The sequence below is a fragment of the Lactuca saligna genome, chromosome 6 (genome assembly GCF_052625555.1).
Source record: "Lactuca saligna cultivar CGN05327 chromosome 6, ASM5262555v1, whole genome shotgun sequence".
Taxonomy (NCBI): Eukaryota; Viridiplantae; Streptophyta; class Magnoliopsida; order Asterales; family Asteraceae; genus Lactuca; species Lactuca saligna.
In genome coordinates this window covers 61930740-61950827 of record NC_136422.1, presented here as the reverse complement: position 1 = coordinate 61950827, position 20088 = coordinate 61930740, and the positions used below count along the sequence as shown (strand labels likewise).

Sequence of the window (20088 nt, the reverse complement as noted above, 5' to 3'; positions counted from 1 at the left end):
GAAACGTCTGGGAGCTTGTACGTGACTTCATCTTGAAATATCATTACAGTGAATATAATTGAAACATAACATCATCATCATCACACATGTAATATAACAACATTCATTGTTTAAATCGAGTATTGTATTTGAATATTACATGCCCAAAATAGTAAGAGTATGATGAAACAAAATATAACACAATATCCATTAGTTTGTTTTGTTCATCCTGCTTCAACGGTTTCCTGAGAATACAAGTTATTTTGAAAATGGTCAACATAAAAATGTTGGTGAGTTCATAAGCATGTTTGTGAAAATTATTTGTATAACTTTGAAAACCACCAGAAAATCCGATATTTTCTGAAAATTGTTTAGTGTGTTTGTGTTAAATCTTGTATTAATGCATGTATGTTATTGTTTATTTGACTAAAAAGGTAAAGAGAATGAAGAGAGAATGTAAGAGCATGTAAAGAGAATGTTCCCATACAACCCGATGTTGCCTATAAAAAAAAGGTCTTTCGTAAACTTCATAACGTTAATTCCTCTAAGCGAGCCGTCATAAACATACTAAATAATGACAATTTCACCTGTCTTGGCGTCGTTGGACGCCGGTTTTGACTTTGATTATAAGGTTTTCGTCACCCTAGATTGAGTTAGTCTAACTGTAGCGAACAGTTGAGATGTAGGGTGTCAACCCCGTATAGATCTATACACAAATCCCTGTTCTCCCTCCAAGAGACTCTGGTTATAACTACAGGCTACGATCGTACACTTAATAGGTGCCAACCGACAAAAACTCGCTAGATCCTTAATCGAATTTACGCGAAGAAAAAGGTATAAACTCCTTCCAGGCCCAATGATCTATGTAAGTGAACCACTAAGGCATCGCTAAACATGTAAATCATTTCAAGACCCAATTGGAATGAGATTATATAATATGGGCCCAAAATATATATAAAAGGACAACTAAGGCCCATTTCACATGTAAAGTATTTACAGGCCCAAATGGCACACAAATAGTATCCCAGGTCCATCGCACATGTTAATGGGTCAATGAGGCCCAATAAACATATACAGGACCTCTCACACATAAGAATGGGCCACTAAGGCCCAATAACTGAGAAAATGATCAAATTATATCCATTTGTTGGTTTATCACTGGTTTTGGCTCACGTATTCACTAAAATAACATAAAAAGAAGAACGCATATAAAACTCATTCCCAGGCCCAATAAACATGTAAGTGGACCACTAAGGCCCACTATACATTTCTATTATTTCCAGGCTCAAAGGAATGTGAATGTCTATTCTAAGCCCAATATACATTACTATTACCTTTTCAGTTTGTTCACATCTGCGTAACTATCTTTTTTTGTACACATCTAGGTAACGAACTTTTTGGAAGTGTTCACATACGATCATTATGACTGGTTATGACCGGATGTAACCTACTACAGCCAGTCATAATGGTCATATATGAACACTTCCAAAAAGTGCGTTACCTAGATGTATACAAAAAAAAAAATAGTTACCCAGATGTGAAAAACCGAAAAGTTAATTACCCTATTAAATCCATTTCCTTACTTATTGCCCTATAAACTAAGAAGTTAGAGAGAGTTATCTTATAGAAAAATGACTTGTTAACGGTTTTGTCAATGCTATAAGTTATTTTTATCGAATAACTTTTTTAATTAAATAACTTTTCTTTAACACATAATTAATTAAAATACAAATATATATATATATATATATATATATATATATATATATATATATATATATATATACTAGCAGTGCACCCGCGCAAAGCGGCGGGGCGTGTAAATTCTTTCAGTGATATGTTTCCTCTACAAAAATGTTATGTTACAAAAGAAAGTACACGTCGAAGACAAAATAATCAAACTATGATGTTATTTGGGAAATGAAGTCATTTTTTGTTCCTGGACGGTGGACTTTATAGTAGAGGAGGGAGCAAAGAGGTATATGCGATTGGAGGGATATTTGAATCAACATGCTAAATTTAAGGATATCTAAAAGGGTTCAAAATTTGAATGAATCCGAGATTTGAGGAAACCATATCAAATTGTTGAGAAATATAAGGAGATTTGATAATAAATATTTGAATTCAAAATATGGTTAAAATTTAATATTATTTTATTAATGATTACTTGTACTATCAGCTTCATCATTTGGACGTCTTAAAAAAATATTATTATTATAATCAATCTATTTTTAGAAATAGTTAGATTTGTTTTATAAGATAGTATATATATATATATATATATATATATATATATCGGTGGTATACAACAAAATCATACCAAATGATGGTCCGACTACAATACAACATCAGTAATTTACTCATTAAACAATTAGACCACACATTATCAGTATCTAATTTACTCATTAAACGATTACACCACACACGATCAGCATGTAATCAAACATGTAGACAAACTTACTATCATATACACTTAATGCAAGCTTTTATTCATCCACACAAGTCTAACTACAACTGTTGAACAGTGTATGGATATACCAATTATGCTTCTTTCTCCAACTGAGAAGTAGCAGCAGCAAGATCTTCATCAAATTCGATATCCCAATTTCCATCCCACCGGATAAAGAACTCTGTATCCTCCAAATATTTAACCCGATGAACATCTCCGGCAGGAGTAAACAAGTAATCTCCGACACCCAGTTCATGCCTCTCACTTTTAGTCAAATTCCAAACGATCTTTCTTCCTTTCATCACCACCAAATCATGACCATGAGTATGATGATGACCCGGTTCAATGCTCCCAGCTGTGAATCTAACTATAGCCGACGTGGGTGTTTCTCTAACGATCTTCATAGATCCACCCGGCATGATTTCAATCGGAGAAAACTCACGCCCGGCGGCTAAGTTACAGATGGAGCAAGAGATTACGGAAATCGGGGGAGTAGTTCCGATTTTAGACATTTCTGTGAGTGAAGTATCGAGAAACGTTTGGATATTTTCAGGCCAGGGTTCGGATTTGGAAGCAGGGCAAGGGGATAAGAAAGGGGTGTTGAGAAACGTATCAAGGGTTTCGATGGCGGAGTCGAGAGACGTGGACATGCCGGAAAAGGCGATGACGTTGCAGTTGCTGATTGACCGGGCGTTGGCGGCGTCAGCGGGAGTGAGGCAGGTGGCGGCGTAGACACCGGGGAACTTGTTGGCGAAGATTGATACACCGACGCCGGTACCGCAGGCGACGAGACCGCGGGTTTCGGTGTCTGGGGAATTTGTAACGGAGCTGACTATGCGGCCGACTTTTTCTCCTACGGAGTAGTAGTTATCGGTGCCGAGGTCTTCGACTTCGATGGCGAGGGACTGGAGGTGGGAGACGAGGGCATCCTTCATGGCGGAACCAAAAGGGTCTGCTCCGGCGACTATTTTGAGACGGCGGTGAGAGTTTTGTGACATAGTAAGAGGCGGTTTGTGTACAGCAGTGGAGCCTGAAGATTGGATAGGCGTGTGCACTGTGAATAAAGTTTACTTGATGAGTGATAGATACCACGTGGCTTTTAAATGTATAGGGTGGAGATAGTGGTGCTACAATAAGGTCATACGGTATACATAGCAAGAGAAAGCTCGTGGTTACGTGGACCACGATAACGATCGTGAACATCATTCCGGCCGGTCATGGTCGATCGTGGTCGTACTTGCTCGTTGTGTGTTCCACGAAATCAAACGGAAATGGATATTGGTCGATGCTTTGCAACGACTACTTTTTTTGTAACGATTTTTTTTAACTTTTCAAACATATTAAACTTCTTCTATAAATACCATACTTTCTAGTAAACATACACCCACAATTTCTTCTTTCGTTTCTCACACAATCTCACATTTCTTTTGCATTCTTTCAAAACCAATGACTCCTAAAAAGATGAATTGATCAGAAAATGAAGAAGATAACTTAGTACGAGCATGGTAACGGCTTCAAAAGACCTAGTAACGCCTTCTAAATTTTTGGGTAAAAGTTGGAAACGTTTTCCATGATTTAATGGGTTACCAAAGTCGTAGTCTTGATGAAATATGTGTGAAATATCGCGATATGAGAGTTAAATGTTTTGAATTCAATCGTATTTATAACTTTGTTATAAACAACGTACACGAAGGCGGTCTGTTTGTTGTGGTCATGCACCAATATGAAGACACGAAACACACACCGTTGCGGTTTTAGATCCAAACCAAACCGCAAACCGCAAGGTGCGGTTTTTGAATTCTAGAAACCTTTGGTGCGGTTTTTCAATGGTTCGATTTTGTGGTTTTTGAGTGTGGTTTCAGTTTGTACCGGTTCGATGTCGGTTTTAAATCGAGTCAAACATATGGTGCGATTTTTTATGTTCACCGTTACAATTTTTTTAACCGTGGTACTCATGTGAAGATTTTTGATTGTATGAGATGATGTCATTTCATTTCCACATATTTAGAAACTGTAATTTTGAGTTTTTTATGTTGTTTACTTGATCACTTCATTTGCAACCTATATTCTCAAGCTCATTTTTTTTTATTTAATTTGTGTTTAGAAGTTACAAACGTGCAAGTTATAGCCCACATAATGTTTACACTTTACACATAATCATTAAATCATAAACACAAAGTGACAAACTCACACATTAAACCTAATACCTAATTACTAATTACCGTCAAGTTCAATATATAATATATGTATAAACTAGAATTTATTAGTTTTTTTTTTTTAAATAATATGTATAATTGTATAATATCAATTAGTGATTTATTTTATTCTAAATTAGCTTGCGGTGCGGTTCGATTTTGGTGGTCCGGTTTCTAGATAAAAACCGCACCGCATTAATAAATTCAATTTTTCAAAAAAATAAAATCCGCACCATTGGTTTTTGCGTCGGTTTCAGTTTTTCGGTTGCAGTTTATTGTTGTTTTTCTTTTATCGGTTCGGTTTTTGCCCACTCCAAAGTTTAAACACGTCAATGTTTGACGAAAATTGAGAGAGTGCCCAAATTTAGTGATTAAAAATAAGGTTTAAAAAATAGTTTAAATTGTTTGTGGTTGCATGTTTAAGTGTATTTTTTTTTGTTTTTTATTTAATTGTATGTTGTATGTTTTAAATTAATGTAATATTGTTTCATTGACTAAAAAACTAGTTTAAAAAAAATATGTTTTATTGTGTTTTTGAATTAAATTTAATTAAAAAGAATATGTTTTATTGTGTTTTTGAATTAAATTTAGTTAAAAAAATATATTTTTATTGTATTTTTGAATTAAATTTAAATAAAAAAATGAGATGAAGCTGTGTGTTAGTGGTAGGTATCTCATGTTAGTGGTAGAAGAATATGGTGTTGATGTGTCACTCACCACATATATGGTATGTTCACATATGTGGTGAGTATAACGGATGATCTAAGATCTATTTCTTCTTTGACAGACAGAAGTTATATTATTTATACCACATTTTGTACGGTTCTTTACTGCACCTAGAATGTGGAAACTATGGTAAAGAAAGAAAAAGATGAAATAAAGAAAAATAGAGAGAAAGACACATGAATGAAAAGAGAAAAAAAAGTCTGTGATAGTTTTTGGGAGATGTGCCGTCAAATTGCACCCAAAACCGTATAAGGGGCGGTTTTCCTACCTATGTGACATTGAGTGCGGTCAAAACCGCACTCCACTCCCTTGAGCCTTAATAAAATAAAAGGTTCATAATAATTATAAGTTTTCATGAAATTATCCTTGATGTATAAAAACAAATAAGGGTTTTTTGATTTATTTTTAAATTGAGATAACAAATACGAGACTAAAATCTTATTAGACGCATGTAAACCTCAAATAACATAAGGCCCCGTTTGTTTACCTCTTAATTGCAAAATTAAGAGGTAATGTCTTAATTTTTCAGATTCAGAGTGTTTGTTTGAGTATTAATTTTTACCTCTTAAACTAAAAAATGCCTCTTATTTTTTCAGATATAAAAAGAAGTCTGAAAAATAAAAAACACGGGACTCTTCCTATTTTGCCCTACATTAATCGGCCGCCTCCTTTTCTGTCTTCACTTCACTGCGTTCGTGAAACGAAGGTATCGACGAAAACTCCATCTCCATCTCGTGCGTTCGTCAATCGTCGATCAATCCGGCGCCATCTCCATCTCGTGCGTCGCTGCCAGCATCGATTTCGTCTGCCAGGATCTCGATTTTCTGTCTTCACTTCACTGCTTGCGCCATCATCGACAGGATCTCGATTTCGTCTGCCGCCTTCAATCAAGGTATTTTTTTTTCCTTCTGCCGATTCTTTTGTCTGCCGCCTTCAATGAAGGTAGGTTCACAGCTTTTCTTGAAATAATGATTTAAATAGCTTTGTTCAATCAAAAGCTATTTTTGATGTTAGGCTTGATTTTGATGTTCAATTTTGATGTTATATGATCGAATGTTGATGAAATTTTGAAGTTATATGTTCAATTTTGATGTTATATGATCGAACGTTGATGAAAATTTGAAGTTATATGTTCAATTTTGATGGTAGGCTTGATTGTGTTTAAGGAATATGATGAAATTTTGATGTAATATGTTCAATTTTAATGTTATATGATCGAATGTTGATGTTGGATTTTTAATATGCATTATTTTTGTTGTTGTTATCATGAAATATCTATATTTGTGTTTGATGTTATAGTGAAATCATATATATTCTTGCTTAAATCATGAAATATCCATTAGTTTTATTGAATTTTACACTTGTTTTGTTGAAATAGTTGTTGACAATGTGCATTAGTTATGTTGTTGTTATCATGAAATATCCATATTTGTGTTTGATATTACAGTGAAATCATATATATTATTGCTTATATCATGAAATTGTACACTTGTGTTGTTGAAATAGTTCTTGACAAGGTGCTTTTATGTTGCTTAAATTGTTGTTGAAAATGTGTTTTTGCAATGTTTAACTTGTTAAAACATGCATTTTTTTTGTTGAATTGATCAAAGAAATGGGAGAAAAGAAGGATAGGATTAGTTGGAAGGTAGAAGGTGTAGAGAAAACATTTCTTGAAGCTTGTTTACGTGAAGTTACGATCAATGGACGGGAAGGGAGTAGTTTGAAAGCACTTTCTTGGAGAAATGTAGCCGAAACACTAAAAATTGAACATAACTTTATTGCCGACCAAAAACAAATGAAGAACCGTTATGACTACCTAAAGTCAAAGTTTGGTGCTTTTTTGAAGTTAAAAAACAAAACCGGTAATGTGTACAATTCAACAACCAACACCTTTAATCTTTCCAAAGAAGAATGGGAACTAGAAGCGAAGGTATTTTGTTAATTTATAAAAAATTGATTTTCATGTTTTTAAATAATAAAATATTTTTTTCCAAACAGTCAAACAAACATGTGGATTCTTTGAGACGCACACCATTACCGTATCCCGACCTTTGCACACAGTTGTTTGAAGGCGCGACTGCGACATGCATGCATAGTTGGGGACCAACTTCTACCCTTCCCCGTCCTACTCAAGACTCAAGCCACTATAGTTTGCATGACTTTGATGACATCGATTGCACTCAACAAGAAACTGTAGGTCTCAGTGACGAGTCATCCGCTCAATCAAAAAAACAAAAGACTACAGATACGGCAAAGAGTCAAAATAAAAGTAAAGACAAGGGTAAAGATAAGGGTAAAGATGCATCCAACTCAAGATTGCTTGAAATCGGTGAAGATATTGCCACAGTTGCTAAAATATTTGTGGAAAAGCATTCTTCTTCAAATTTGGATGCGTGTATGGAAAAATTTGAGAAATTAGGATGGGGAATATTTGATCCAAGATACACTACTGCTGTTGCTCTTTTTGGTGAAAGTGCGGATAAGAGGCACGTGTGGTTAACCATTGATCCAGCTATTTGTGAGAATTGGGTCAAGACTGTTGGAGCACATTACGGAATGTTTCGCTAAGTAGATTTTTTGAATGTTTTGATGGTTTTTTTTTTGGATAACTAGATGTTTGGTTTGAACTAGATGGCTTTTTTTTTTGGATTACTTGACATTAATGACTTGATGTTTTGGATTACTTGATGTTTTGGATTATTTGATATTAATGGCTTGATGAATTTTTATATTATATGTTGTTAATATAATTGTTATGTATTTTCAAAATAACAGATTGCTTATGGATTCGGATGAAGAAATTGCATTTTTCATGTTACTATGCTGCTATTGGTTGAATCTAGCATTCAACAGAATTGGAAGGGCAATTGATAATGATTCGGAAATGAGTGGTCATCAACATACACAAGAATTGTTACATGGAACTTCTACACAATGTAAAGACCTGATGCGTCTTTCACGTGAAGCATATGTACTTTTATGCAATCATTTTAGACGAAATAATTGGTTGCAAAGTAGTAGGCATATAAGCGTTGAAGAAAAGATGGCTATGTTCTTAACTACTATAGCACATAATAAACGGTTCAGGATTATCAAACGAAGGTTTCAACACTCCACAGAAACAGTTCATAGATGCTTTCATGAGGTGCTAAATGCAATGATGATTTTTGCAAAAGAAGTTATAATGCCAACGAATTCTAATGCAACTGTGAATTCCTCAGAGAGGCATCGTAAGCTAAAAGAAATCTTTCCTGGAGCAATAGGTGCGCTAGATGGAACTCTTGTACATGCAGTCGTGCCTGCTGATCAACAAACTCGCTATAGGGGAAGAGGAAAAGGTGAATGATTTCAAAATGTTTTAGGAATTTGTGATTTTGATATGATGTTCACATTCGTATGGGCCGGTTGGGAGGGTATAACACATGATTCGCGAGTTTTGAAAGAAGTTGCATGTAACCCGACTTCAGGCTTTCCGTTCCCTCCTCCAGGTTTTTAATTCTTTTTAAGATTATTCTAAAATACGATATTAAATTTCTATATATAATACTTCCTTTACTGATGTGTACAGATAAATATTACCTTTGCGATGCTGCATACACCAACACTCGTGGATTTATGACTCCTTATCGCAACACGAGGTATTGGTTAGCCGACTATCGACGGCGACGTCCGTTAACTAAGGAAGAAAAATTCAATCATGCACATGCGCAACTCAGAAATGTTATTGAACGTGCTTACGGTGTTTTGAAGGCGAGATTCCCAATTCTAAAGCGAATGGCTCCTTTTCCTTTTTCAGTGCAAAGAGATATAGTCGTTGCTTGTTTTGCAGTCCACAATTTCATAAGGAAATGCGATATTCATGATGAGTTATTTATGGCGTTCGAGGAGAACAATGCTCAACCACAAGGGGGACAAAATGATGTCGAAAACGTACACGATATGGAATGGGGTTCACAAGGAAATGAATACATGGATAATTTACGTGACCAGATTGCGAATCAATTGGGATGAAATTAGATTTGTAGGATTTTATTTGGATTTTAGTATGATATTGTGGATTTAAAAATATTTATGTTTGATTTGGATTTGTGTTTAATTTTGATTTATGCTAAATTTGAATTTTATATGGTGTTTATATATTTTTTAATACATAATTAAGAATTTTTATTAGGTTATTTTCTAAATAAACAGATGAATTTAATTAAAAAAATAAAACAGAAGGGTAAAATGGTCATTTTAATAATTCAGCAGAACAATTCAGAGGTCCCAACCAAACAGCATGTTAAACATTCAGCTCTTAAAATTTCAGACCCTCTTAGAAATTCAGACCTCTTAAAAATTCAGATCTTAAAAATTCAGATCCTGCAAAACAGCCCCTAAGTACATTATTAGATACATATGTATATAAGATTAATAAATATATTTAAAAAGTAAGATAAAAAGTAATTAAGTATTTAAAAATATTATTATATACGATATGAGAAAGTAAATACCCTTCTATTTTTTTTTTCTATTTATCATTTAATTCATGAAATGATAATAAATGTCATACTCTAATAAAATTAATTATAATTGATGACAATTATCATCGTTTTTTATAGTGATCGTAAGTTGAAAGATAATTAGTATTTCCCATTATATTTAGGAAAATTGGATGGAATGAGTGTTGTATGTGGACGTGTTGTTAGAGAAAGGGGAAAAGCAAAAGGTTACCAATTATTTTAAGACTAATCGGAGTGGGTAACGCCCACTTCCGTTTTTATGACCTGAACACCGGAAAACAGCTAAAAACGCTGTTACCACGGCTGCACACCGCCCCAACATGGCGTTTTTGAGCGTTATGTGGCTTCCCATGTTCACAGTAATGAGTGGCAACGAGGCGTTCTTCTCATTTTCTTCCTCTGTTTTCTTCACCTCAACACAGTTGCTCTATTTCTTCTTCCTTGTCAACCACCAAATCTGTTTCCTTTAAGAAGATGATGATCTGGCGGCACAATATCCTTCAACGGTTGTGCCCATACCCACCAGTCTAAAGGGCTAAAATCCACAACATTTTGGTTTTAATTTGTTCCAAATCTTTTTTACCCATTTACCATTAAATGTACGTATATGTTTCAATTAACGAGGCTTTGGCTTTACCGGTCACCAACAGTTTCAATTAAACCATTAACTGTTTTGTTGTTGGTAACCATATTGCTCGAGTGCTTGTGTTCTTGGAACTATCAAACGAACATACAAAAACATCATTTTGTAAAACGGTGTGTATAATGATTGATAAGAATATGGTTTCATCTTCTTTAGTTCAAAACCTTTTGTTGCATGTAAGAAAAGATCCATTGAAGGCTTTGAAGATTTACTGAAATGTAAATCGCAAGGTAATGAATGTATTCTTATAATTATTTAAATCTTTACTTTAAGAAAAAAATGAAAAAATGGTCCATGTGTTATGTTGAAAATTATCATTTGGTCCAAAAAGGTTTGGACTAGAACCACGGTTCATCCGACCGAGAAGTTCATCATGGGGAACGCCGATTTTGTTTGTGAAAAAGGACAATTCTCATCAAATGTGCATAGATTATCAGGAGTTAAACAAATTGACTGCAAAGAATCGATATCCACTTCTGAGGATCGATGGCCTCTTCAATCAACTACAAGGTGCATCTTGGTTCTCCAAGATTGATTTGAGGTCGAGATATAACCAGATGAGAGTCAGAGAGGAGGATGTGAAGAAGATATCTTTCTGAAATCGATATGGTCACTATGATTTCGTGGTGATGTCATTTGGGCTCACCAATGCACCTGCAACATTCATGGATTTGATGAATCGGGTATGCAAGCCGATGCTCGATCGGTCAGTCATTGTGTTCATTGATGATATTTTAGTCTACTCCTAGACCAGAGAACAACACGATGAGCACCTGCTAGAGTTACTTGGAGTGTTAAGGAAGGAGAAGTTGTGTGCCAAGTTATCCAAGTGTGAGTTTAGGTTGCGAGAGGTCCAGTTCTTGGGGCATCTTGTCAATCAAAACGAGATTGTGTTCGATCCGACCAAGATCGAGGCGTATACAGTGGGAGGTCCTGAAACCTCCATCTGAGATTCATAGTTTTCTTGGTCTGGCAAGTTATTATCAGAAGTTTATCCAAGATTTTCCTAAGATTGTTGTTCCTCTCACTCGCTTGACGAAGAAGAATGTGCATTGTCGTTGTGTCACACCCCCAAACCAAGGATGGAGGAAACGTCCGGGGGTAGCGGACTTCATGTATACTATCACAACAACGAGTATAATAGTGCTCAAAGTAACTACAACCAATCATAAATATAATCAGAAAATAATTACATGGTTTCAAGTATTACATATTTCAATGATTGATCATGACATGATATAAAAATAGTTGTTCAACGTCGTAGCGTTCCATCCTCAAAAGCTTGTGGTTACTTGGTTTCGTTGATTTCCTGAGAATACAAGTAGTTTTCAAAAAGTGTCAACAATTAAGTTGGTGAGTTCATAAGCTTTTTAGATAAAGAGTTTGGAAACCGTTCTTTGTTATGTGTTGTGTGTTACCAAGAAAAATCCAATATTTTCCTTACAAGAATGATGTGTAGTCTTAAATACCAAGACCGAAAGTGTACAGTAATATCTATACTTATTGATATAAAAAGTGATTTTAAATCGACATAAGACCCTTTTTGATTTACAAAAAAAATCCCAGTAAACTTTATGTGTTGTTAACTCCCTATGTGAGTCGCTATAACCATACTATGACTTAATGAACCTGCCACGACGTTTCTCAAGCATCGAAAAAGATAATGATGCTTGTCACCCCAGACCTGCCGGTCTAGCTGTTGCATGCAGCTCAAGTGTGGTTTGTCAAACCCAATATAGATCTATACACAACTATCATGTTCTCCCTACAAGAGACTCTAGTTATAACTACCAGGAATTTTAACCCGTACTCTAGGAGTACCAAGAAGAATGTCTCACAATTTAAGTTAACAAGTTTACGTGTGGTGTGCGTGAGTGTAAAACCTTTTTCTGTGGGAATAAAACCTTCCGAAATGTGTTTGTTGCATTAATGGAAACATAAACCATACATATTATAGTTTATCAAAACGTTTAAATGTAATACTTATAACTTTGTTTATTATGGTTAACTACTATATTTGTGAAGGTAAAAACCCTTTTGTTTATCGATATATATATATATATATATATATATACACACACACACACACACACACACCTTTTACTAAGGTGAAATAACATGTAATATAACAACTAATTAATTACCATACTTATGAAGGTAAAATAATCCATTTGTTTTCTGATGTATGTCAATACACCAAGACGAAATGACATGTATTGTAAAAACATATATTCACATAACGATACACACGTTGCTCAACAAGTTACAAGGTGAAAATGAAGTTGATAGCATTTTTCTAGTGTTAACATTTCTATTACTGTTCTTAGAAAATTAATAGAAAAATCATCAAAGGCCCAAATCAGAATCCGTAAATTATGAGAGTTTGGGAAATGAGTCTAGTTTGTTCATAAATTTTATTATGATTTTTAATGACCTCCAAATTGTGTGAAAAAGTCCATAATCACAGACTGGTCCGGATTTGCTCTTGAAATGATAGGCAGTTTTGTAAAAATCACCATAAATTGTAGAAAAATCGTATGGAGATGTGCAAGTATTCATTTTAAAGGAATAAACCTGAACTACTTGCACCTAATACAATTTTGAAAAACAAAGTGTTTAAGTTGATCAAAACAGTTCGTGAATGGAGTTAAACTTTTCTGATGAAAGCTGTTGGATAAGTTTAATTATGTTCTTGGTGTTTTAAATTGTATTCACCCCCTTAAAAACTTAAGAAAACATGATAATGTAGGGTTATGAACTCACCTTGTGTGATTTTTGTGGATGGATGTTGAGGAAAAGGAGTGTTCAACTCAAGAACACTAAGAAGATTGCCTTGAAGATTCGAGATTCTAACACCAATGTGATGGAATTTGTGTAAGCAATCTATGATTAGAGTAGAATGAAGTGTAATAATCATAAGAAAGATGATGATACTTACCAAATTAAGGAAGAAATCCTTGGATTATGCCTTGAAGTTCTCGAAATTTAGAGAGAAAGATGAGAGAATTTAAGGTGTGATTCTTGTAGAAAAATGAGAGAATGAATGAAGTATGAGGAGAGAGGATGGATGTTCCAGATCTACGAAAGTGGGAAATGGCTAGAAATGATGAGAAAGTACATTGACATGACCTAGGTTTGGTGGGAGGAGTGTGGCTGGTCATGGGGTGGGTATGGGTGGTTGCTTGTGTCATGAACTAAAGAAAAGTCAACACTCCACCTCTTGTACTTCACCCACTCTTCTTGGATAAGATTTACCCCCAAAAACGTGGTTTATTAATAAATATAGGGCCTTATATGTTAAAATAAAGGTTTGGGTGAAAATCCCGCGTTAAAATGATGAAAAACGGGCTTAAAATGAAGTCGTAGTCGAAAACCGGGAAAAATTGGGCTTCCTGCGAGACCTCTTAGTCCTGGTCGAGGTTCGGTCCTTCTGGTCATAGACCAAAATCGAAATGGAGCGAAGGTATGAGAGTTCAGACCAAAGGTGGCTTCGGTTCTTCATGTGAGGTTCGGGCCCGAACGCTTCGGGTTCGGACTTGGGGTTTCGCTTCTCAGCAGTTCGGTCCTTAAGGGGACTTTCGACTCTAAGAGGGTTCGACCCTATAGAGTAGGTTTCGGGTCCTTAATACTATTTTACTCATTTTGCCCCATTTTAAGCGAGTTTTTTTGACCTGGTTAAGGGTCGGGATGACCCGAATGATTTCAAAAAGTTATAGGAACTTTCGAGAGAGATTTGGGAGAGATTTCCAATAGAGAGAGATAGAGTGAAAACGATCGAGAGAGGTTTCGCTTGTGATATTTTTGAGTGTCCAACTTCACAAAGCAAGGTCCGTAAACCCCGTTAAGCCATGTTTTAGTGTCCTACACACTCCCGATGAGTGTGAAATAGTGTTTTATCGCTTTGGTTCATTGTTTAGCACTATTAAGGCTAAGGAAATTCAAACATACGAATTTTCCAAATTATGTTTTCTCATTAGAATAGCGAGTTGTAAGTAATTACATAACGTAAACCCTAGTGTACCCGGATTAATTTAGTTGACCGGTTTGACTTGTTGACTTTATTTGACTTTGACTTGACCAGAAATTGACGATTGTCACACGTTGGGGGCTTGAGTAGCAAGCTCCATTTGAGACTCCGAGGTAGAGACTATGTGAGGCCCCAATATTGACCCTTCTAGAGGGTATTGAGGATTTTATGGTATATTATGATGCTTCGATCACGAGTTTGGGGTCAATGCTCATGCATTGAGGTAGGTTTATTATGTATGCTTACAGGCAGTTGAAGCCTCACGAGGCTAGGTATCCTATACACGATGTGGAGTTGGGGGCAGTGGTGTTTTCCCTTAAGATTTGATGAAACTATCTTTATGGGGTCCGTTTTACCATCTTCATGGATCACAATATTATGAGATATCTTATGGACTAGCCGAAGTTAGTGGTTTGACGTTGTCAAGGATTATGATTGTGGGATCATTTACCATCTGGAGAAGGCTAATGTGGTCATTGATGCCTTGAGTCGCAAGGCGGATATTGCTATTATTTGAGGCTTATGTTTGAGGATGACCATCATTTTACCTCTTCTATATTTGAGCAGGGAGACTCAAGTCTAGGGAATCAAGAGGGAGAACCGGAAGAAGGAGAAGTGTAACACCCGTTTTCCAGATTAGATCAGAGTAGGGCATAAAGGAGTCAAAGGCATGATTTTTGGGAAAAATCTTGTGTCACGGCGTGACCAAGAAAATGAAGAGTGCGTATCTGGAGGTTGTTCACGACGTGACATGTATGTGTTTACGACGTGACAAGGGTTGCAGCCCAAGCCCATGATCTTTTAGAGTTTCCTTCGTATTTAAGCTCCCTAAACTCGGATTTAGGGTTCATTTTTCAACCTCCATCATTCTTTAACCTTAGAAACCCTAACCTTAATCTGTCTTGGTGGTTTTGAGTCATTTTGGTGCTTTTGGTTCTCTTTGAAGGAAGTATAAGGCGAATTGGTGCAAGGATCAAGCAAGCAACAACTTCTCATCTTTGATATAACATTCTTGACCATTTGTAAGGATTCAAGCTTCTACCTTTATGGATTTTCGCTTAGATCTAAGTTGTTTTAATCATTTTTGATTTGAGTGAATGGATGGAATAAAGTTGGCAACTTTATGGCCTTCTAGAGTCCATAGAGCATCACATCTCATGGATCTAAGGATTGGTTGTGGATTGTGAACCTTGCATGAGTTTTAGGTCATTTTCTTGGCTTTTGACCTAGGTTGGGTAGAAGACATGCATGGAGCATGCATGTCCATAAAGTTGTCAATTTTATGAACCTCTAGAGTCCCTTAAAGCTTTCTGGTAAACTTGGTGTTGAAGACTTAGTAGATTAAGGACTCAAATCATTAAGATATTACCTCAGATGATGGAGGATTCCGCAATTATCTTGTCCTATTGATTTTAGGACGTGATTACGGAGGGTTTACGTCATGGTGTCTGATAATTGAGTTGTTTGTGACTGAGTTGGTGCGAGACCGAGTTGGAATTGGGAAGAGAGTGTTCTCACGACATGACCAAGGGCTGGTCACGACATAATGGTCAACTGGTGGTATTGTTGGTTGTTGACTTTGACTTTGACCGTCGACTTTTTGGCATGGTTGACTTTTAGTGGATTTGATGGATTCAGGGTATAGGATAAGGTTAGACCTTGTATGATTTGATATGTGTGTTGTAACACTAGTTGCACGATAGTAAGTTGTGGTTTTGCTGACTTCATGATTCATGTGAGTTTTCTCACTATAATGTGTATGATGTTAGTTGTCTTTGTGACTCTTGCATTAGTATGTTGGGTTGGGCCCATATGTATGTTGGGTTGGGCCTATATGCACGTAAAGTTAGGCCTATTTGTATGTTGGGCTGGCCCAATATGTATGTTGGGTTGGGCCTGTATGTATGCAGGGTTAGGCCTGTTTGTGTGAGGGCCTAGGCCCGCTGATATGTATGGCCTGTGGTATTTTGGGGAACTCACTAAGCTTTGTGCTTACGGTTTGTAGTTTAAAAATTCCATGTACTTCCAGTTCTAAAGGGAAGAGCTCGGGAACACAGCATCCCTTGATTTTATTCCGCATTGTTATTTGGTTTCACTCTAATGTTGAGAATATTTATACTATGATTGGTTTGGAACAATTGGTTGTATCTTTTGAGTGTCTGAAAAATGAAAATTTTACTACTATTTTTGGGATGTTATAAGAAGATTCAAGGTCAGTGTAACATCCTATTTCCTTCTATTTATGAGCCATGGACCGTGATTCGGTTGTGTAATGTTTTGGGCCTTAAGGAGGCAAAGTTGAGTCCATATGGAAGGAGGTAATGATAATTAAGAGAGTTTACCCTTGAATTGTGTTTTGGGATGAAGGGTAGAAAGAGAAAACTCATAGGTCGGGTTCTTTCATGAAATATGAATTTTTATTGAGAAGTTTTTAGTCCAAGATATTTAAATAATATTGTAGAGCTCTTCAAAACCTTTCCGGAGATATAAAGAACATCGAAAACGGAGTTGGAACGAAGAAGTTATGACCGTTTGAAGTTAGGACGATTTTTGGGTTAGTCGCGTACACATGGCGTACAGGGAGTACGCTGGGCATACTAGGGCATCCCTAGTATGATGGACATACTAAGAGTATTCAGGGCATACACGATCAGTGACTAAACCCTATTTTCGTGGTTTGAGCCCTATTTAAGCTCCTTAATTTTCTCAAACTCATTCCATTCTTATCCTCCACCTCTCTAACACCCTCTCTTTAAAACCTAACCCTAGAACTTGTGAGAAAAAAGAAGGTGATTTTAAGTGCTTTGGAGTGTTCTTCTGCACCTTGGAGAAGAAGGAGCTCATTGAAGAAGTTTTGGTTGCATTGGAGCTTGTAGATCCAAACTTTGTTCACCTTGATGCTTCTTCTAAAGGTATAAAGTTTGAATCTTGATGATGAAATTGTTAGATCCAGTTAGTTTTGGGTGTTATGAGCTTTTGGTCACTTTAAGTGCATAAAGTTTTAATCATGAAAGTCTGTGACCTTGTTATGGATAAAGTTGAAAACTTTATCCATATAAACATCATTTTAATTCAAATCTGAAGGTTAGTGACTTGGACTTAATGGATTAAGTTGAAAAAGATGCATTTTTGGGTCACTTTGAGACTTGAAGACTAGATCTTGTTTGTTGGGACCATTCTAATGGATAAAGTTGGAAACTGTATCCATTATAGAGCTGTTATGAACCATAAGAATGTGATCTTGACCCTTCTATCCCTTCCATGCAAGAGTTGTGATGTCTTAATGGGTTAAGTAGATAAGGTTTTTAGTGTTGAGCACTTTTTGGCCATGCAAAACCATAAAGTTGGAAACTTTATGGTCAATGACGATATTTTGGACTTGGATCTGCAATTTGGACGTAAAAGATCAAGTATTAAGCACTTAATGCATTAAGAAGGAAACCTACTTCGTACATTGGGCGTACCAAATAGTAAGCTGCGCATACGCAGGTTAAGCCGATACCTCGGACCTCGAGTATGCCCCACTTACTAGGCCTGAGTTGACTCGGCTAGGTTGACAAGATTGATTTGTTGATTTTGACCAGTTTTAACCAAGGGTATTTTGGAAAAACTGTTATTAATTTAGAATGGGAAATGTTTTGATATTTAGGAGTTGAGTAGAGTCGGTTATCGGATCAGGGATTATTCATACTGTATTTAGGCTGAGGTGTGAGTTTTCCTCACTGTACCCGTAGGTCGAGGGCACCAATGCCGGTCCACTAGATTATTTATCCCGATCATGATAGTGATATGATAGTTGTAGCTATTTAGTAGATCCGTATGGTTATTTGTATTGTTGGATGTGTGTTTATGTTATTTGTTGCATATATATGTCAACATGTTGTGTTGGGTTGATGGGGTCCTGCTTTGTGTTGTAGGTCAAGACACCCAGTGACGACCGGATAGGCACGCAATTCGAGGCGGTTCAGTCAGTTTGATGGACCATAGAGTGGTCCGGATAGGTTGTAGTCTCCGCGAGGTGGTCCAGTTAGGCCGGTTGCTCGTAGAGTGGTCCGGATAGGTTGTAGGCCCTGCGAGGTGGTCCAGTTAAATTGGACACTCATGTTTGTATGCTTGCTTGTTATGTGGTGTATTGGTACTTTGGGGGAACTCACTAAGCTTTGGCTTACATTTTTAGTTTATTGTTTCAGGTACGTCTAAGGATTGTGGGAAGTAAAGTCATGATCGTGCATATCTTCCTATGTTATGTCACTGGGTCTTGGGAAAACTCTGATTTTGAAATAATGTTTTTGAAACAATGACTCCATTTGTAAACAATGTTGGTTAATGGTTGATTTTGAAAATTTTAAATTTCTTTGATTTGTGGAGTGTAAGAGTCAGATTGATAAATTCATCGCTGACAGTCAGGGGTTATTGACCCAATTTAGACGAATTTGGGTTCCAGTCTGCTAGTCGTTGTTAGAATATGCAAATAATTCTAGGTTCTTGATTCACCCTGGAGCCACAAAAATGTATCAAGACGTGAGGCTTAATTGTTAGAATATGCAAATAATTCTAGGTTCTTGATTCACCCTAGAGATAGCTTGGTTTGTTGAGAGGTGCTTGACCTGTTGGAAGGTCAAGGCTAAACATTAAAGGTCACACGATAAGCTATAACCTTTGTAGATTCCCATGTGGGAATGGGAACATATCACCATGGATTTTATCACAAAGCTACTGAGGAAGGCTAAGAGATTTGATGCTATTTGGGTGATTGTCGACCGCTTAAACAAGAGTGCACACTCCCTTGCTATTTGGGAGAGTTCGTCGATCGAGAAATTGGTCGATATATGTGGGAGAGAATGTGCTCACTACGGTGTGTCGGTTTCCATTTTTCCTAAGTGAGATGTCCGATTCACTGTTTATCACCCACAAACAAATATATAAAGTGAACGGACTATTCAGAAGCTCGAGGATATTTTAAGAGCTTGTGTTATTGATTTTGGTGGGAGCTGGGACTCCTAACTTCCTTTAGTTGAGTTTTTGTAAAACAAAAATTATCTTTCCAACATTGGCACACCTCATTATGAGCTTCATTATAGGAGGAGGTGTCGGAATCTAGTTTTTTAGGGAGATGTCGGTCGTAGGGTCATGAAGAGCACTAAGGTGGTGCTGCATATGACATAGCTTATCTAGCAGACAGGGGCTACAGACAGCACAGATCCGACATAAGAGTTACACGGTGGTAACTTTGGCAGATCAGAAAGAGGTTACAGACCATCATTCTTGATAGGAAGAAAAATGCCTTACGCAACAAGGTGGTGACCTTGGTCAAGGTGCAATGCCAACACCAGAAGGGCTCAAAGTGGATTTGGGTGTTTGAGGCGGAGATGCGTAAACACTACCCATACATGTTTTTAGTTGAAGATTTTAAGGACAAAATATAGTTCAAATGGGTGAAATTGTAACACCAAGTTTCAGGTATAATTAATTTTGTGGTTTTGGGAATTTAAGACTTAAATATAAGGTTTTGTGGTGGCCACTACATGGTGGTACTCGATGGAAACACACATTAATTTAGGGTGCCA

The 20088-nt window shown here is 36.4% G+C and overlaps 1 protein-coding gene across 1 annotated transcript; it reads right to left on the bottom strand.

Moving 5' to 3' along the window:
* Positions 1-2315: 2315 nt before the first annotated feature.
* On the bottom strand, positions 2316-3543 carry DRT102 (DNA-damage-repair/toleration protein DRT102). Its single transcript, XM_078961503.1, has one exon. It carries the CDS (start codon positions 3424-3426, stop codon positions 2521-2523), a length of 906 nt encoding a protein of 301 aa, XP_078817629.1. The 5' UTR covers positions 3427-3543; the 3' UTR covers positions 2316-2520.
* Positions 3544-20088: the final 16545 nt, after the last annotated feature.

Coding starts and splice junctions, on each gene's coding strand:
- DRT102 (XM_078961503.1), bottom strand. CDS start 3,426: ATGTCACAAAACTCTCACCGCCGTCTCAAAATAGTCGCCGGAGCAGAC.